General features: G+C 41.1%; 1 protein-coding gene across 1 annotated transcript in view; it reads right to left on the reverse strand.

Moving 5' to 3' along the window:
* tln2b (talin 2b) overlaps nt 1-15,424 on the reverse strand; it is a gene marked incomplete at its 3' end in the record, with an annotated part of 77,197 nt that overhangs the window by 40,179 nt on the left and 21,594 nt on the right. Inside the window, exons 2-6 of the mRNA XM_083916184.1 lie at nt 5,191-5,364; nt 5,008-5,105; nt 4,706-4,835; nt 3,906-4,061; nt 3,268-3,410 (exon numbers count right to left, since the gene is read on the reverse strand). Of these exons, the coding sequence (XP_083772310.1) occupies nt 3,268-3,410; nt 3,906-4,061; nt 4,706-4,835; nt 5,008-5,105; nt 5,191-5,326 (663 nt within the window). The 5' untranslated portion in view covers nt 5,327-5,364. The remainder of the gene's footprint in view (nt 1-3,267; nt 3,411-3,905; nt 4,062-4,705; nt 4,836-5,007; nt 5,106-5,190; nt 5,365-15,424) is intronic.

Consider the following 15,424-nt stretch of genomic DNA (forward strand, 5'->3'; position numbering starts at 1 on the left):
CGATACAGGCGGTTTTAGGACGACTTAATAGAGCACCATGAGTGGAAGTGAAGCACAAGACATCTGAAGCTGTGACACATACAGCCTGAGGCTACAACACTGAGGTCAACCAGTCCACCACGGCCCAGCAGAGCGCACAGAGTATAACGCAGCCTTAAAAATAAATGCTGACATAGGGATACACTGAAGAGACTCAATGCACACAGCGCTCGATCAGGACGGATGGCGATAAATCATTGAGTGAATGAACATTTAACAGCTCTTCAGTATTATTCTGAAGACAAATCCTAAATGAAAAGATGATTTGGGGGCATCCTGGTGGCTATGTAAGTTAGCTTTTGTACTGTACCTGAACTGGCCTCGGTCCAAATTCAACCTTTTATTTTGTGTGTTGAGTTTCCAATAAATTAAAAATGCTTCATTAGCTCTTAGTATGCAAAAAACAAAACAGAAAAAACTAACAAAAACAGGATGAAATGGCAGGATGAGTATTATTTTGCAGATAAATTCTTCATCTGTCCCCGCTTTGGGCTATGCAGTCTCCTGGTACAAATAGTATACTTTCAAAATTAACTGAATGTGAGCAAGAATAGAAGCTAAATAACAGGACACATAGGGTGATGCTATTGCTGTGGAGGTTTATCCTGGTCTTAGCACAAATACATGACAGAAAGGGAGTGGCCCGAGTAGTAAAGGAGATTAGTCTGCTTCTGGCAGAGCTTCCATTATGGGTCTATGTGTGTGTGGGTGGGACTGAAATCATGGAAGCTTCAAATCATTTATAAACATTTGAGATCATTGCTGATTTGCAGGGATGCTCTGTCAAAGAAATGCCAGCGATAATGTCATCATCCGCACAATCTGAATTAAATTACTCAGTCCTGCTGCGGAGTTTCTGAGAATTACAGGAATTGCGAATGACGAAGGATGTTAAGGAGTAAAATGGAGGAGGTTAAAAGCTGTGTAAAAAAAACAAAAACGCAAGAAGTGTAAGAGAAGCATAAGGTATGCTCCACTCTGCTTAAGATCTCTATTCTGGCTCTGTTCAGCTTTTACAAAAAAGTGACAAATTATAGGCATTGCCATGTGAAAAGTGTCTTTGATCAGCCTGTCTAACAATCCGAGTGTGTGTCAGAGAGAGAACAAGTGAAAGATAGATGGGGAAGGGAAAAAAGGAGGCGGGAGCAAGGGGCGGGGTTGTTATTGTGAAAGGAAATATGAGTCTGTGTTGAGAGGAGAGTATGATATGCACGGCGCTGTAATGTGTGCCAGGGTACAGGGTGGGGATGCGTACGATTATGTCAGTATGTGTAGGAGATGGAGAGAGAGTGGAGACAGGCGAACTATAGAGGCAAAAACAGAAACAGACAGAGAGAAGGGAGAAGAGCAGCAGGAAGTTCGGTGGCTGGATGCCTTTTATGAACATATTCAGGAATGCAGAGTGCTGTTTTTGCAGAGATTTTGTGTACTCTTCCTCTGTCTTACATGATACAACTGCATATGTGTGAGCATATGCATATGTGTGAGGACTCCACACCCTGGGTGAATCAAGGATGGGTTAATGTGCATGCAATGATGTGTGCAGTGAGCAAACCCTGGCTAGTGCGATACTGGACCACCCTCAGGGAATCCCCTGGTGCTAGCAGGGCTCCCTCAGTTTACAAAACTGGTACACACACACACACGCACACGCACATGCACGCGCGAAACCTTATCCAGACGTAATTCCAAAAAGCCAAACTATATCTCTTTCTGACCATTTATGTGCTGCATGTTAGACAAATCTACAAACAACAGGAAGTGTTTAGATACTAACCTGACTTTCTGCCTCTGACAACTCTAAGCATCGTGAATAACTATTATACTATTACAGATATAACCTCTTCAGCCGCAATGAATCAACGGTTTGTTAGTCAGTACAAACTTGTGCTTTGCAGTCAGTCATTGTTAAAAGCCAAAGAGCCTTTGAAGTTGCAGTGGAGATAAAGTCTCCAAGAACAGACCGTCTTGGAGACCGTTTTGGGTGAAATGCACAAGACATCTATAATATTTCTATTTGAAGGAATAGTGGAGCTATAGAAAACATGGAGTTTGAATATTGAAGTATGTGAGTTGAAGAGTTAGAATAACCTGATACAAAATAGTGTTAATTCAGGTACTTAAATGAAAAAGCTTATTAGGATATGCATCTTTTTTAGGAAACTGTACAGTTTAGTAGATAATCTTTCCAAAACTGTAGCCTTATGTATTTTTTCAAAGTTGAAGCAAAAACCAATGCGATCCCATTGAGTTGTGCATTCATTCAATCACGTCATAATCTATCATGCATTGTACAGTCTACTCAAAATTTTCTAAGTCTCAAGGTAAATGTTACTGAGCTTGCTGAAACACAAAGAGTGGGAGGAAGGAGTGGCAACAACAATCCAGCAACATTGAAACATCTGGCCATCTCAAGGTTAGAACCCAACAATGGGCAAAACAAAAAGCAATACTGCTGATAACTACATGTATGTGTGGAGATGACGTGGGCTTCAATGGAGAGCTACATACAAGTAAAAAACGAGTGACGTGATGGTGGCAATCACAGAGGAACTTAAAGCTATACTAATCAATATTTTTATATCAAAAATGGATCAGTATTGTGAGTATCAGTAATGTGAAAGGGGTGCCACAGATTGTTGATAATAAGTCTATCTTGTGTTTACAGCTTGTTCTGCTGCAATCAGACAAAGTGCAGCTTTTCTACCTGGACTAAAGTGTTGCCTTCAAGAATTTATATTTTTGCTGCTGTATGGTATGATCCAAGAAACAAGTCAAGCCTGTCTGTGGCCCCATCTGAGCCTAGTTATAGTGCATTATAGTTATATATTATAGTTATTGAGCCTAATTATAATGTCTCATGAAAACAACGCTCTTCTCCCAAAAAAAGGCCCTGTAAGGCCCTGATCAGACAGAGGGCGTTTTTAGCAGCTCTGGACAGCTTTTTGTTATTATTTTCGATGATAGTGAAGCCTTTTGCCCGCTACTTTCGCATTGCTGAGTGCCTCATGTTTTTCCGCTCTATGCACTTAGCATTTTTGCAGGAGCGCCCTGAACACCTGGCTGGCAACACAGATCAGGGCCTAATTCATATGCTAGGCTGTTTGGGCCCCATTTTTGAAGTTGAGCTGTTACAACAAAACATGTGGGCGTACAGTAAGTCATCCTCTCTCTTTTTCGTTTTTTTTTTTTGCTGCATCAGCATAAAGGTGTGTGTAACTGTTTTACCTGAACATAGAGCAGGTTTAGCTGGACAGGGTCCCGCGAGTCCACATTCTGGTCTGAATAGAAGAACTTGCGCCTCAGCAGCAGGGTCTCACTTTCCTCCACACCCTGCTCTCTGAACGTCCTGCTGTGGTCCAGCCAGTTCACTGCACAATCAATACACACTATCTGTTACCACACGCATCTGTTACCAAATGAATAGACATTCACTTTACAAATATGTTACTATAGGAGGATACTAATGGTTAAACTAACCAGGCAGTTTGAAAATGTGAGAAAGATTAGCTTAGACAGACAATCAACCAGATTAATCACAGGGAAGTGAAAATCTTGGACAGTGTCATCTGCATTATGTTCTGCTGAGACGAAAGCTAGTTGTCAGCTGAAGTTGGAAGTTGATTTATATATATATATATATATTCCCATGTTTCAAATTTAATTGGTGTCCTCTGGGCAAAAGATAACAGTGGTAATTCCATTAAACTCCGATATGTCTATGCAATAAATTAAACTTGAGCGATAAAGCACACGTCCACATGATGGTGTTGAGTCAGATTCAATAATGTAAAAATAAGAAATGGGCGAAAAAGCCATCAAGATTTTAACAACACTTCTTGAGGCTTTTGAGAGCTTGCACTCACAGTCATCATCTGTGTGGAGTTTGGCTTTGAGCTTTTCCATCTTTCTCTCGTCTCTTAGCAGCAGCGTTCTGTCTTTCTTGAGCGTCCCCATTCCATCCTCCTTCTTGTCCTCCGTCACCTCTTGAATGAGGGAGTACTCCTCATAGTTGGTGATTCCTGAAAAAAAGCGCAAGTTAGCTGGGGGATTCTCAGGAGTAGGAGATGCCTCAAACCGGCACAATAAGCAGTGCTATGATATAGAAAGCGCCTCTGCAATTCTCTAGCTCTCTCCTTTTTTATCACTTTCTCTCTGCTTTGAAATACAAGGGAAGGGAAGCTGGTACAGAGCTTGCAAGCTAAAATGGGAGCTGAGGAGGAGAAGAAGCCAAGCAGAAAGACCTACTCTAAACACATTTTCCAATAAAGCTATCTGCCAGGCACACATCCCTCTCCTCCTCACCCAATTGAGCATGATGGCAGTCCATTATAACTGAAATATACAGCTTAGGGAACGCCCCTGTGACAGACAAGGATGGCACGGTCTGGGCTTTAGGAAAAACACTTCAGCATTTATTAGACAAGCTTGTTTGTTTGAACTTGATAAATCATCATGCTCTGAACAAAAAGTGATTAGGACTTTATCGAGCATACAGGAATGCTCAAATATACTGCTGCTTAAATATGAATTCAATAGCATGTAATAAGACAGTAACATTATGCAACTCAGAAGTCGGCGTATGACTAAAAATATAACAGGGGATGAATAATTCAAGCATCGGACGATAGCTTCATATTAGCAGTACTTGGAGACTATCACTTACCTATTCTGCTGCATATGGTGACAAGCAGCTCTCCAACTGTTTTTGAGTCATCCACCATGATGGTTTTAACCGCGCCGTCCAGCATTTTGATCTTTTGCGGCCGTTGTTTCTTCTTATACTCCAAAACATCCTAATAAAACCGGAGAGGAAGCACAATGAAATCCCCAAGCTTGCAGATCATTCTCGGCAGCAACAACTGCAGTCAGTAAGGCATAAGGCCCCTTGAGAAATTGTAAATCCCTTTAAGAGACGATAAGTGACATTGACACTTCTCTACCCCAAACTATATGACTTAATCTTACTCCATTTCGCAACATGTAGTAATCCAGGGTTCTTCCAGACTCGAGCCAGATTCCTTTCCTGGGATCATCGTCAGACAGGAAGAGGCCATAATCTGACGCTGAAACACAAAGTGAAACTGAGCATGCAAATGTAGATGCCTATAGATTTAGATTATGTAAATTACATTTTCTGAGTCATCCAACCTTGTCCTGTCTGGGCTTCTGGGACTCTCTCTCTGATGATCCTGCAGGCGTCATATACAGGTGTGGACGGTTCAAACTGCATCGTCTTCACCACATTGCACTGGCGTACACAGATCTTTAGTGACAAAGCCACCATCTTGGTTGGTAGTATAATGGCCTCACCGACCTACACACCTGAAAAATACAGAGGCACAAACATTATGCAAGGGATGCTGTGTGTAAAGACACACAGTTGGATAATATCACAAACAGTTGATATAAACAAGCCATTATTAATATGTCCTCTCAGGTGTGAAGAGGAAGTCTCAGATGCAAAACACAACCACAAAGCACAGAACACATCATCACGATAATCTCCTTGGGGACATTTTTACCTGGGAAATTGAATGAGTGTTATGCTGTACCCTTGCCTCTGCAGCTCCTCATTCTTTCCTGCTCTTTGCAGATTTAAGTATATTGAAGGGTTAAGTGCATGGGGAGCTTCTGCCTGATTGCTTTGTGTGTAGAATGATCTGAACCAAGGCAAGCGACATAACCTTTCCGCAGAAAAAGGAAAATGAGTGCAAATCTCTCTAATCGTAAGCAATAACAGGAGCCGAGTCAAAACACAGAAAATGACATTACACCGCAGCATCATTATTTGCCCTTCTACTGGCTCACACTCTCCCCAAGAAGCAGATTTCACTGTGAGATGAATCAGTGGGTGTTTTGTGACATACTGCAATTACGGTGAATCAATTCAGGTATTCTGAGATTCATGTGTGCAAAAAAGGAAACTGATGCTGCAGCACATTTCTCCTCCTCCTTGACCTTGGATTCAACAGGGACGGGGATGGGCATGATAAATAGGGACAGCTATACTCTGAAGGCTCTCTGCTTCATTCTAAACCACATTATAGACATAAAATATAGTCATTACCTTTTTGGTGAACACAAATTAGTCTGTGATACATGCACAGCCAACCCACCTCTTCTGGAGATGTGGGTTTACCAGCCTACATTCAAATCCCCAAGTACTGACGTTACTATATTCTATGGCAGCCACTAATTATTATAGTTATCAGTCATCTGGTGACTATTTTATCCATTAATTGGTCCATCGTTTGGTCCATAAAACATACTCAAATTACTTGTTTTGTTCAACCCATGGTCTCAAACACAAGGACTTTACATTTATATAATAGACACAGAAGACTAGCAAAACCAGCAAATATTCACAGTTGAGAAACTGGAAGAAATGGATTTTTGGCCTTTCTGCTTAAAGTTGTATTAATTTAATTGTCTTTTAAGTTCCTATCTGTCAAAAAATGTTGAATGATCATATGGCTTACTAATGAAACTTCTACTTGCTTTTTTGCTGGGTATTCCAATATCTGTGACTGTACAATATCTGTAAATACGGCTCCAGCTGCTGACAGTGGTTGTCTTGTCCTGTCAGCCTAGATTGTCATTAACAGTTATGCTGCGTTCACTTGTAATCGGAAATCAGGAACCTCAACTTCTGAGTCAGGATTGTAGTAAGGGGAGAAGTGTAATAGTATGTGTGTGTATGGATTTAAGAGGGTAACGTATAAGGGAAGGACTGGAAGTAGAGAGGTGAATGTGTTTCAATAAAGTTTACACAAAGACACACATAGTGACCGTGAACGTGACAAGATGGAGGGCTCTGAAAGAACAGACTCAGAAACAACATATCACAATTCTTATGGAGTACAACTTTAATGAAAATTAATTGATTATCACGAGTTTGCATGTTCTCCCCGTGCATGCAGGAGTTAGGTTAATTGATGACTCTAAATTGACCGTAGGTGAGTGTGAATGGTTGTCTGTCTCTGTTTGTCTCTATGTGCCCTGTGATAGACTGGCGTCCTGTCCAGGGTGTACCCTGCCTCACGCCCAATGTCAGCTGGGATCGGCTCAAGCCCCCCCGCGACCCCGACAGGAACAAGCGGTTGAAGATGGATGGATGGAGAGTAGTTGATTGGATTTGTTAACTAATCATTGAAGCCTTACCGTATTACAATTCACAAATTTTATTAATAAATGACAACTCTTCACACTTCACAACTCAAATATTCTCAAATCAATTCAAAATGGTTTTTTTTGTGTGTTCAGGATTCACAGCTCATCCACAGGCCCCTTTTGAACCAGAGCAGATACATTCTGAGAAGTAGACTTTCTATAATGATGGAGTTGTGAATGAGCCCACCTGTCACTGTGACTCTATCACAACCATGGGTTCCTGTCCAACAGACCCTCTCTCCTCCCAGAGTTTTTCTCCATATAAGTGGAAGACAAGCACAAAGACGAAGGGGTAATGGCACTGCATGAGCTCTCATCTATACAGGCTGGCAGAGAAACCCCACCGAGTTTTTGTCATCTGGTTCTTCCACAGATACTTCCTTCAAGACAAGCAGCTTCAGACCCCAGGCTGACAACACGACAGGCCAAATGGGCACATATGCACTGACAATGTAGACACACTCACTCAGATAACAGCCACCCACACACAAAAAACATTGATTAAATAGATAAAATGTTTGTATTTTTTGGGAATTTTTGTCAAACAAGGTCGATCTCTGCCAAAAAGCAAATGTTACCTCTGATGATGAGTATTTGCTGAAGATTACTGTCGGTCTACTGCTAAAGCAACAGTAACTTCAGTGTCTGTTGTTAGTAGCATCAGTCACTTCAGAGAGTAAGCACTGCAGAAACCACATGATGAAACCCAGGAGGATAATGATAATCCCTCAGCTTATAGTAGTGTGAGAGCACATTATTCACTACGATCCTCGTGCAAACACGCCAATGCATCCTGCTCCTCATTAGCTATGCTTCTAAGCATGGATGGATCCACGTCTGATTGAGGAGCAATGAGAAACAACTCACTTATGTGACTCTCTGTTGAGTCTTATTACCTTTTACAGATCACTAGGTAGACCTAAAAAAAGGTAATTTCAAAACACTATCTCCTGTGACAATCTGTAATCCATCAGAAAAAAATCCTGCTTTGAATTAGCTGCCACTACTGCAAATATTAAGACTTGAAAATGGCCAAAGAGCAGCTTGCTGGGGAGTTTTAACATGGACAATTCAATAGAGACCAGGGAAGGCAGGAGCCATCTGGAGAGGATACAGCTCTAATGACTGACTGTAATACCAGCAGCAGTGCAGAGCCTGAGAGCAACAACTGCTGCGATCATTGCACCAGTCTGTCACACAACAACCAAGGAGGTTACTTAAACAGTGTTGGTCCACTGAGCAGCTTGTTTGGACCAGTCTTCCAAATGCTTCTAATAGAACAAAATATTCTAAGCAGAATGACCCTCGAGAGCATAAGAGGGTGTGGATGACAATAAATAACATTCCTTAAAAGACAACACACACACATACAATGCTGTAGGGGTGCTTCAAGTTTGTGGTTTTTATCTGATCGATAACAGAGCAAAACGTCTGTGTTTTCTCGTGCAGTGCGAAGCTGTAGGACATTCAGAGTACAACAAAGGCTACAATCAATTGTTCTTCTTAAAGAGATACACCTGAGATACTTGGAGCTATGATTTCCAACTGTGCAGAGCATAAACGCTCTTAAAGCTGCTTTGAACATGTGTGGAGAAAAAATCATATGGTAATTACTGCACTGCATGTGTCACCCATACTGCACAAGATTTCCCCCTGCAATTTACATATGATGTCAGGGTATTGTCGTCCATAAATCAATTCATGCTTTGTATATTGTGAAATTTGATATGTTCAAATACAAACTGAAAAGCTGAAGGAGGACACAGTGTAAACACTTGGCATTGTTCTTTGAGATCATTACTCATTAATTAATGTGGGAATGACCTGTAGACTAATGAGAGGAAAACACATCAAAAATAAAGCAGGTAGAGTTCCATTAGAATGTTAAAAAAAAAAAGAACAAATCCACAATGCATATAAAAATTATCCTTAAAGCACCAAAATGTAAGCCATCCCCCCACATTGCCATAGGATTTTCAAGGTCAGCCCATTACACTGAGATCAAGGGAGGAGCTGTAATGATTCCCTGGTAAAGAAAGCTTTGTATACTCGTTCTGCTTTATCAGCAATTGGGAGCGGAAACAGAAATAGAGATGCAGATGCAAACATTTCTTGGCTTACTTACACAAACAGCCACTCTGGGGTAAAAGGTATATCGGTATGGCGACTCTGAAGCAAGCACAATTATTGTACAGGATGACAATTAGATTTTAACAAGCAGTGATGCAATTGAAAATAATAACCCCAAAGCTCAAATAAAATAGCCAGTGAAGCAGCAGGAAAGTACTGCGTCAGCTGCCTTCACTAGCCTCACAAATGCCCTGAATTGCCATTTACTACAGCATATTATCTCCAGCCTAGTGGACTATTATTATTGTTTAAATTAAGCATGTAGCATGTCAATGGCATCGAATGGAAGGGCTAAGAGTAATTCCAACCTCAGCAGTTCTCAGGACTGTTGAGAACAGCAAGATTAAAGTGTGTGTGCACTGAGAAAATGCGAACTGGCTAAACCGCTCCACATCACAACTCCTGTTTCTCTCCTCTTTACGTCCTGCACCAACAGTGAGCACAACATCAGCCTTTTATCCCTGTCTGATTGAAAGCAAGGTCAGTTTCATGCAGAACCATAGTAGGTCTCTGGAGACCATTACGTTTTCCTGGAACACAGACAGTAGTGGGTCACATAACAGCAAACCAGGGGTTGTTGTTTTCATCATCTGTGCATACAAACCTAATATTCCTGCAACCCAGGAACGACATTTCTGCTCAACTGTGTCAAGGTCAGGTGTGTTATCTCCACCACTTTTGAAAGCTCTGTTTAAATGTAATAACTGCTAGGCTATTGTTTTGACCACGTTGCATCATCACAAAAGGTAGGCATTAATTAATCACCATAAATACATCTTTAATATGAGCGTGAGGCATACTTGATTTACAACTAACGCACAGTAAATTATTATACATCTATTTAATAGCTCAGGGCTGTAATCTAAGTAGCAACATGGGGCCACAGAGACATAATTCTGTCAGCTTGCTTTCACCACATTAATAACATGAGGAGAATATGATTATGGTACACTGATGCAAAGTCAAATATCCGTAAGCTGCCAAAAGTATGATGGATGGAGCAAGCGGTTCTTTTACAAGGTGTGGAGGGTGTAAAAAGACATTTATTATAGTACTGCTTATTCACATCTTTTTTCCAGCTATAAAATTAACCATGCCCTCTGTTACATTTCCAAATGTCTACTTTTTTATGCCAGAGTGATTCTCAGAGAGAGAATATATTCTTCTCTTTATCATGATGTCCTTGTGCTCATTTCCTTGCACAAACCCACTGAATCTGGAGTCTACCTGAATACAATTCAGATAATTAATAAGTCAACGGCCCTCGCCTCCAGCCTTATCACTTCCTCCGTACGTTTCATAAATGAATTAATCAATGCTCCAGCAGAACACAGCAAACACTGGACGGCATTATGAAGCAGAAGTGACCCTTGCTATTTAAAGTTCACCAGAATTAGTATGAACAAGCTGTCATATTATAAGCGGCTAGTATGGTATTATTTCATATAATAGAGCCTTAGTCAAGCAGTGGTTGTCGATCCAGATTAAAAAAAAAAAGGCATTAAACCCAATTGACATACCGACATATTTTTTCAGTTGCATCTGAAGTGGACCTTGCCGCTTAGACCCAGCCTTTGGACTATAGGTTTTGCTCCTGGGCGACACACTCTGCTGTAATGCAATTTGAGGGTATGGATGCTGACAGAAATTATGAATCTTGCCCTTGTCGCGGGGAGGGAGAAGGCAGCTCCTCTTACACTAAAAATATCCAGCGAAGTAGAGCGTCCCCCAGCAGCACTGGTTCAAACGGATCCAGAGCAGAGGCAGTGCAGTAAATGTAGCTGCTTCTTCCAAATCGTTAAAGACCATGCCATTCACTAATACCTACACCAGTATGCCGGAAGATTAAAGACATTCTATTAATTCTTAAATTGTAATAAGATTAGATGGCAAATCCTTCAGTAAATTAAGAAATTATAAGAGTGGGTATTGAATATGCTTGGCTCGGTCACATTACCATTGAGATATAATTGGTTGAGAGTCCCAAACTGTCTCACAACACATTTATTCAATCTGTACCATCCCTCATTTAGAGATGTGAAGAATGTGCTTCACAACAGATGGAGACAGAAACAGCTACTAGAGGAGGGGCGCTCCACCCATCAGTTGACCTGGCATCTGAGTGGTTTCTGGTGTCTTAAACAAATGGTGCCCAAATATTTTTATAATGGCTGGAGATCAGCCCGAAGCAACAAATGACTCAGCCCAGAATGATTTCATCATCATTATCAACCACATTTTAACCATAAATCTATTTTAGAGCATTTACAGTGTGCTGCCTCTCGTCCACTAGCCCATCTGGTTTTAGACTGAAAACTGTATGCGTGACGAAGTGATGTAATGATATAAAACAGGGAGCATGTTTGCAATCAAGAATTCAGTGTTTTGGAAAATGAAATGTCAAATGAAATGTTTGCTAAAAAATATGGCTTAACCTTGTATTCTATATCTTGGCCAGGACTCCCTGGGGTAAGAGTTACTGTAACTCAATGAGACCTTTTCTGGTTAAATAAAGGTTCAATTAAAAAAAACATATACAGCATATATAAACTGTATTTCTTTAAAAACAGTCAAATTTATTTATTTATTTTTCAATATTTCCATATTTATCTCACACCACAGAAAATATGTAAGTTTTAGGACGACATATGCTGTATTTAAGACGACTATGAGAATAAAATACTGAACAGCTGCTTGTCAAGTAGCTTTAAACACTCAATCCACACAGGTCTGCCTATTACACACTGTTCACTGCATACCATACGGCTGGTTTGATCTCAGCATACAGTGCGTTCAAGGTGGAAGGCATTTATTCCCCACAATTACATCTAGAATATAATTCATACCAGCAAAAATGCAAGAGATTTCAAACTTTTGTTAAGTAACCTATAAAATACCTTGCATTTAATACACAGCATGCACTTCATCTTGGTTTTACTATTCGTGTCACTACATGTCACGTTTTCCAGCTCAACAAATACACATTTGCATTTTGAGTTGATGCTAAGAAATACTACTGTCAGTTCTCACACCAACTGTGAAGCATGCACTCTGGGGCATGAGCTGCATGTACATTTGAACCTTATGGGCTGGTGTACCAGAATCCCCAGTATGGGCATGTCAATGTCTGCAGGCAGAATGGGTTGTCATTCACATCATCTTTGTCAAACAAAAGAACAGCTCTGAGGTGATTGAGTGTTTTGGCATGATTTATTCAGCCCTCTCTTCCTCCTCTCAGATGCATTTTGTACCTACAGTCATGCGTGTTGTTTGGCAAATGACAAACTGACCTGAAAGCACACGTTCGCCTGTCATCTGAGATGCGATCGGTGTGCAATCAGTGAAGTGTAATCAGCTCCTTTGTGCATAGGGCCGGATCGCACAAGTCACAAGTGATGATATGATGAAGTGTGGTGACTGCACATTCTGCTGTGTGCATTCACAGAGGTGATGACACCATTTGTGATGAAGACACTTGCATTTCTACGGCTTGTATTTTTCCATAAATTATCCTCCTATCCATCTTTTAAAGTGAGTCTGACTCTTTTTCATTCCTTAACAATCTTAACCAATCCATGAATAATCAGTATTTTATTAGTATTACATAGACAACCACAAAATCCTAATTTACCATTGAGCGGCAGTAGTGATTGTTTCTGAATTCAAACCTAATCAGAGAGTGTTCTTTTCATTCTTTCAGCTATGTCACTCAAACCAATGGGTATACTTAACAGTAATAAGACTTCTGTTCCTCCTCTCTACGACACGACACAACGTCACATCGCCAGCGATACAGTATGACGTAATTAAAATGTCACTTTATCAAATGCCATGGGGAGATAAAGGAGTGTCCAGAAAAGACTCCACAGTAATTAAAGCAAGAATATGTAACTACAAAATGGACCTGGCTCATGAAACCATTGCATCAGAATTACAGAAGGTCACAGTTAAGATGCCAACGCTGCTCTGAGCATCTCAACGTGGATCTAGCTCCCTGCACCATGCAACAAAATCAAACTAATGCCGCCTCTCTTTATGAAAACACAGCACTTTCTTATACAACAGAGTCTGACGAAACGTGAAAAATGAACACAATCTGTATAACAAATCATGTGGGAGTTAATGCCTGAGATTGTAGCACAACTAAATACAGTACAATCGGTACAACACACATACACACAAATCAAACGGGCTTCATTGAATTAAATATTAAAATTGGTCATTGATCATCCTACCGTGGGCTGTGAGCAGAAGTATTAAGCCCCTCACACATGCATTGCAAAACTGAAATTATCTAGACATTAGTTGGAGGGGGAGACAAATGTCTGAATCAGTTAAATCGGACATCAAACAGTGTTTACCATACCGGTTCCTTAGTACAAAGCACATGCAATCTCTGAGTTAGCCCATGTGTGAGTATACTAGTAGAGTATTCACGGCGAGTGAGTGGGCGTGTTGATACGGGAACTTCTGTTGGTATGGATGCCAATATTATCAGACAAATTCAAGGCATGTCAAGAGATTCTGTTGTTTATAACCAAATTACGAACCACCTCCACCATTGCGGTGCAATCCATGTCATGTCCTCCCTCCTGCACATTCTACCCAGGTGCCACCCCCTCATCTAAACCAAACTGTTTAGAATTTACTGTGGAGTAAATGAGAACTCTTGACATGGAGTTGTGAGTCGCGTGCTACACGTGTGACTGTGACTGGACCTGATTCTCCTGACATTGTCCTGAGTTCACATGAAAAACGGCTTTAGACACCACACCTCTGGCTCCCACAATCAGTTTATTCTGTTGGAACTGTCATGTCCTATAAATCAGCCAACTCCAATCTCAGCTCTGCGCTGCCTCCCCAGCACTGAGCCTCTCTCTCATACTTCAGCGGCCGACTGCCTACTACCACTTGCCTGCTGATTACAGTATCAAGAGCAGTGGAACGGAACATATACTGGCTTCTTTCCAAAGTGTGATACACAGAGGGACTCAGCATTTTATATCCTCTGGCATGCTGTAAAGAAAGAAACCTGACACACAATGGCGGAGATTCACTGTTCTGGCTGTTTAAGCAAAACCAAACATTTAACTAAGAACACCATAAGCAGACGTATCAGTTTAATCTTGAAGTGCAGTTCCTATTACTTTCTCCTGCACATTGTCTTGTGTTATTATCCACACCCTTATTGAGCTTAGTGGAGCCTTAGAAAAGGCAACACTTACATGTACAACTGCATAAGAGTGGCCTCTGTAAAAAATTAAATCCCCTGTTAATAGTAAGTGAAACCACATTGTTGCATGAGACAAGGTTCAGGGAGAGGCCATGTTGTTGGCCCATTGTTTCCAGATCAGCAACTCTGCCCACAGTTGCCATGGCTGCTGCTTTGCCCACCTTTTCCTGGACATATAAGGCCAGACAGCAGCAACAGCAGCCACATCTACTCTGCCCCCAGGTCCACGGCTGCAACTGCTTCCAGGGTCATCTGGATGTAGGGTACACTCTGCAGTGATTTCAGGATTTCAGCTAAAGCCAGCCCTTTAAATGTCAAGCAGACAAGGTCAAAGAGAGATATTTTGACAATGTTAAAGGCTGCTTTATCTGTGTACATGACTATAGAAACCCAGTTTCATCCAGGGGGCCTCTCAGCTAGCTTGTCATAAGTACATGGAAATGTTCAGCAGAAAAAAATACAGAAGGAGTTGACTTTGATTCACTTTGATAGAGCGTGACTGAAAAATGAAAATACCTTTATGTGGAAGTGTCACTTCATTTTAGCTGCTTTGTTGAAGGTGCTACAGAGAAACATAATGTAACATTTTGTGTGGAGATCTGCACTGACAATGAAAACTGTCTGTTTTATCATCTACCACCGCATTGATCCCCACAGTGTAGTGAAGAAGACGTACGTGTGAAAAGACAGGCAGACACAGAATGTACAGGGAAAGCACTTAAGCCAGAACCCTTTCCCTCCATGCAATTAACCAAACAGCTCCCAAAATGATGGATGATTGGTCAACATCTAAGGCGAACAATAAAAGCTGAAACCAAACTGTGTGAGGCCAAAGCAAACGAAAAAGCC

Source organism: Echiichthys vipera (assembly GCF_963691815.1).
Source record: "Echiichthys vipera genome assembly, chromosome: 7".
Taxonomy (NCBI): Eukaryota; Metazoa; Chordata; class Actinopteri; order Perciformes; family Trachinidae; genus Echiichthys; species Echiichthys vipera.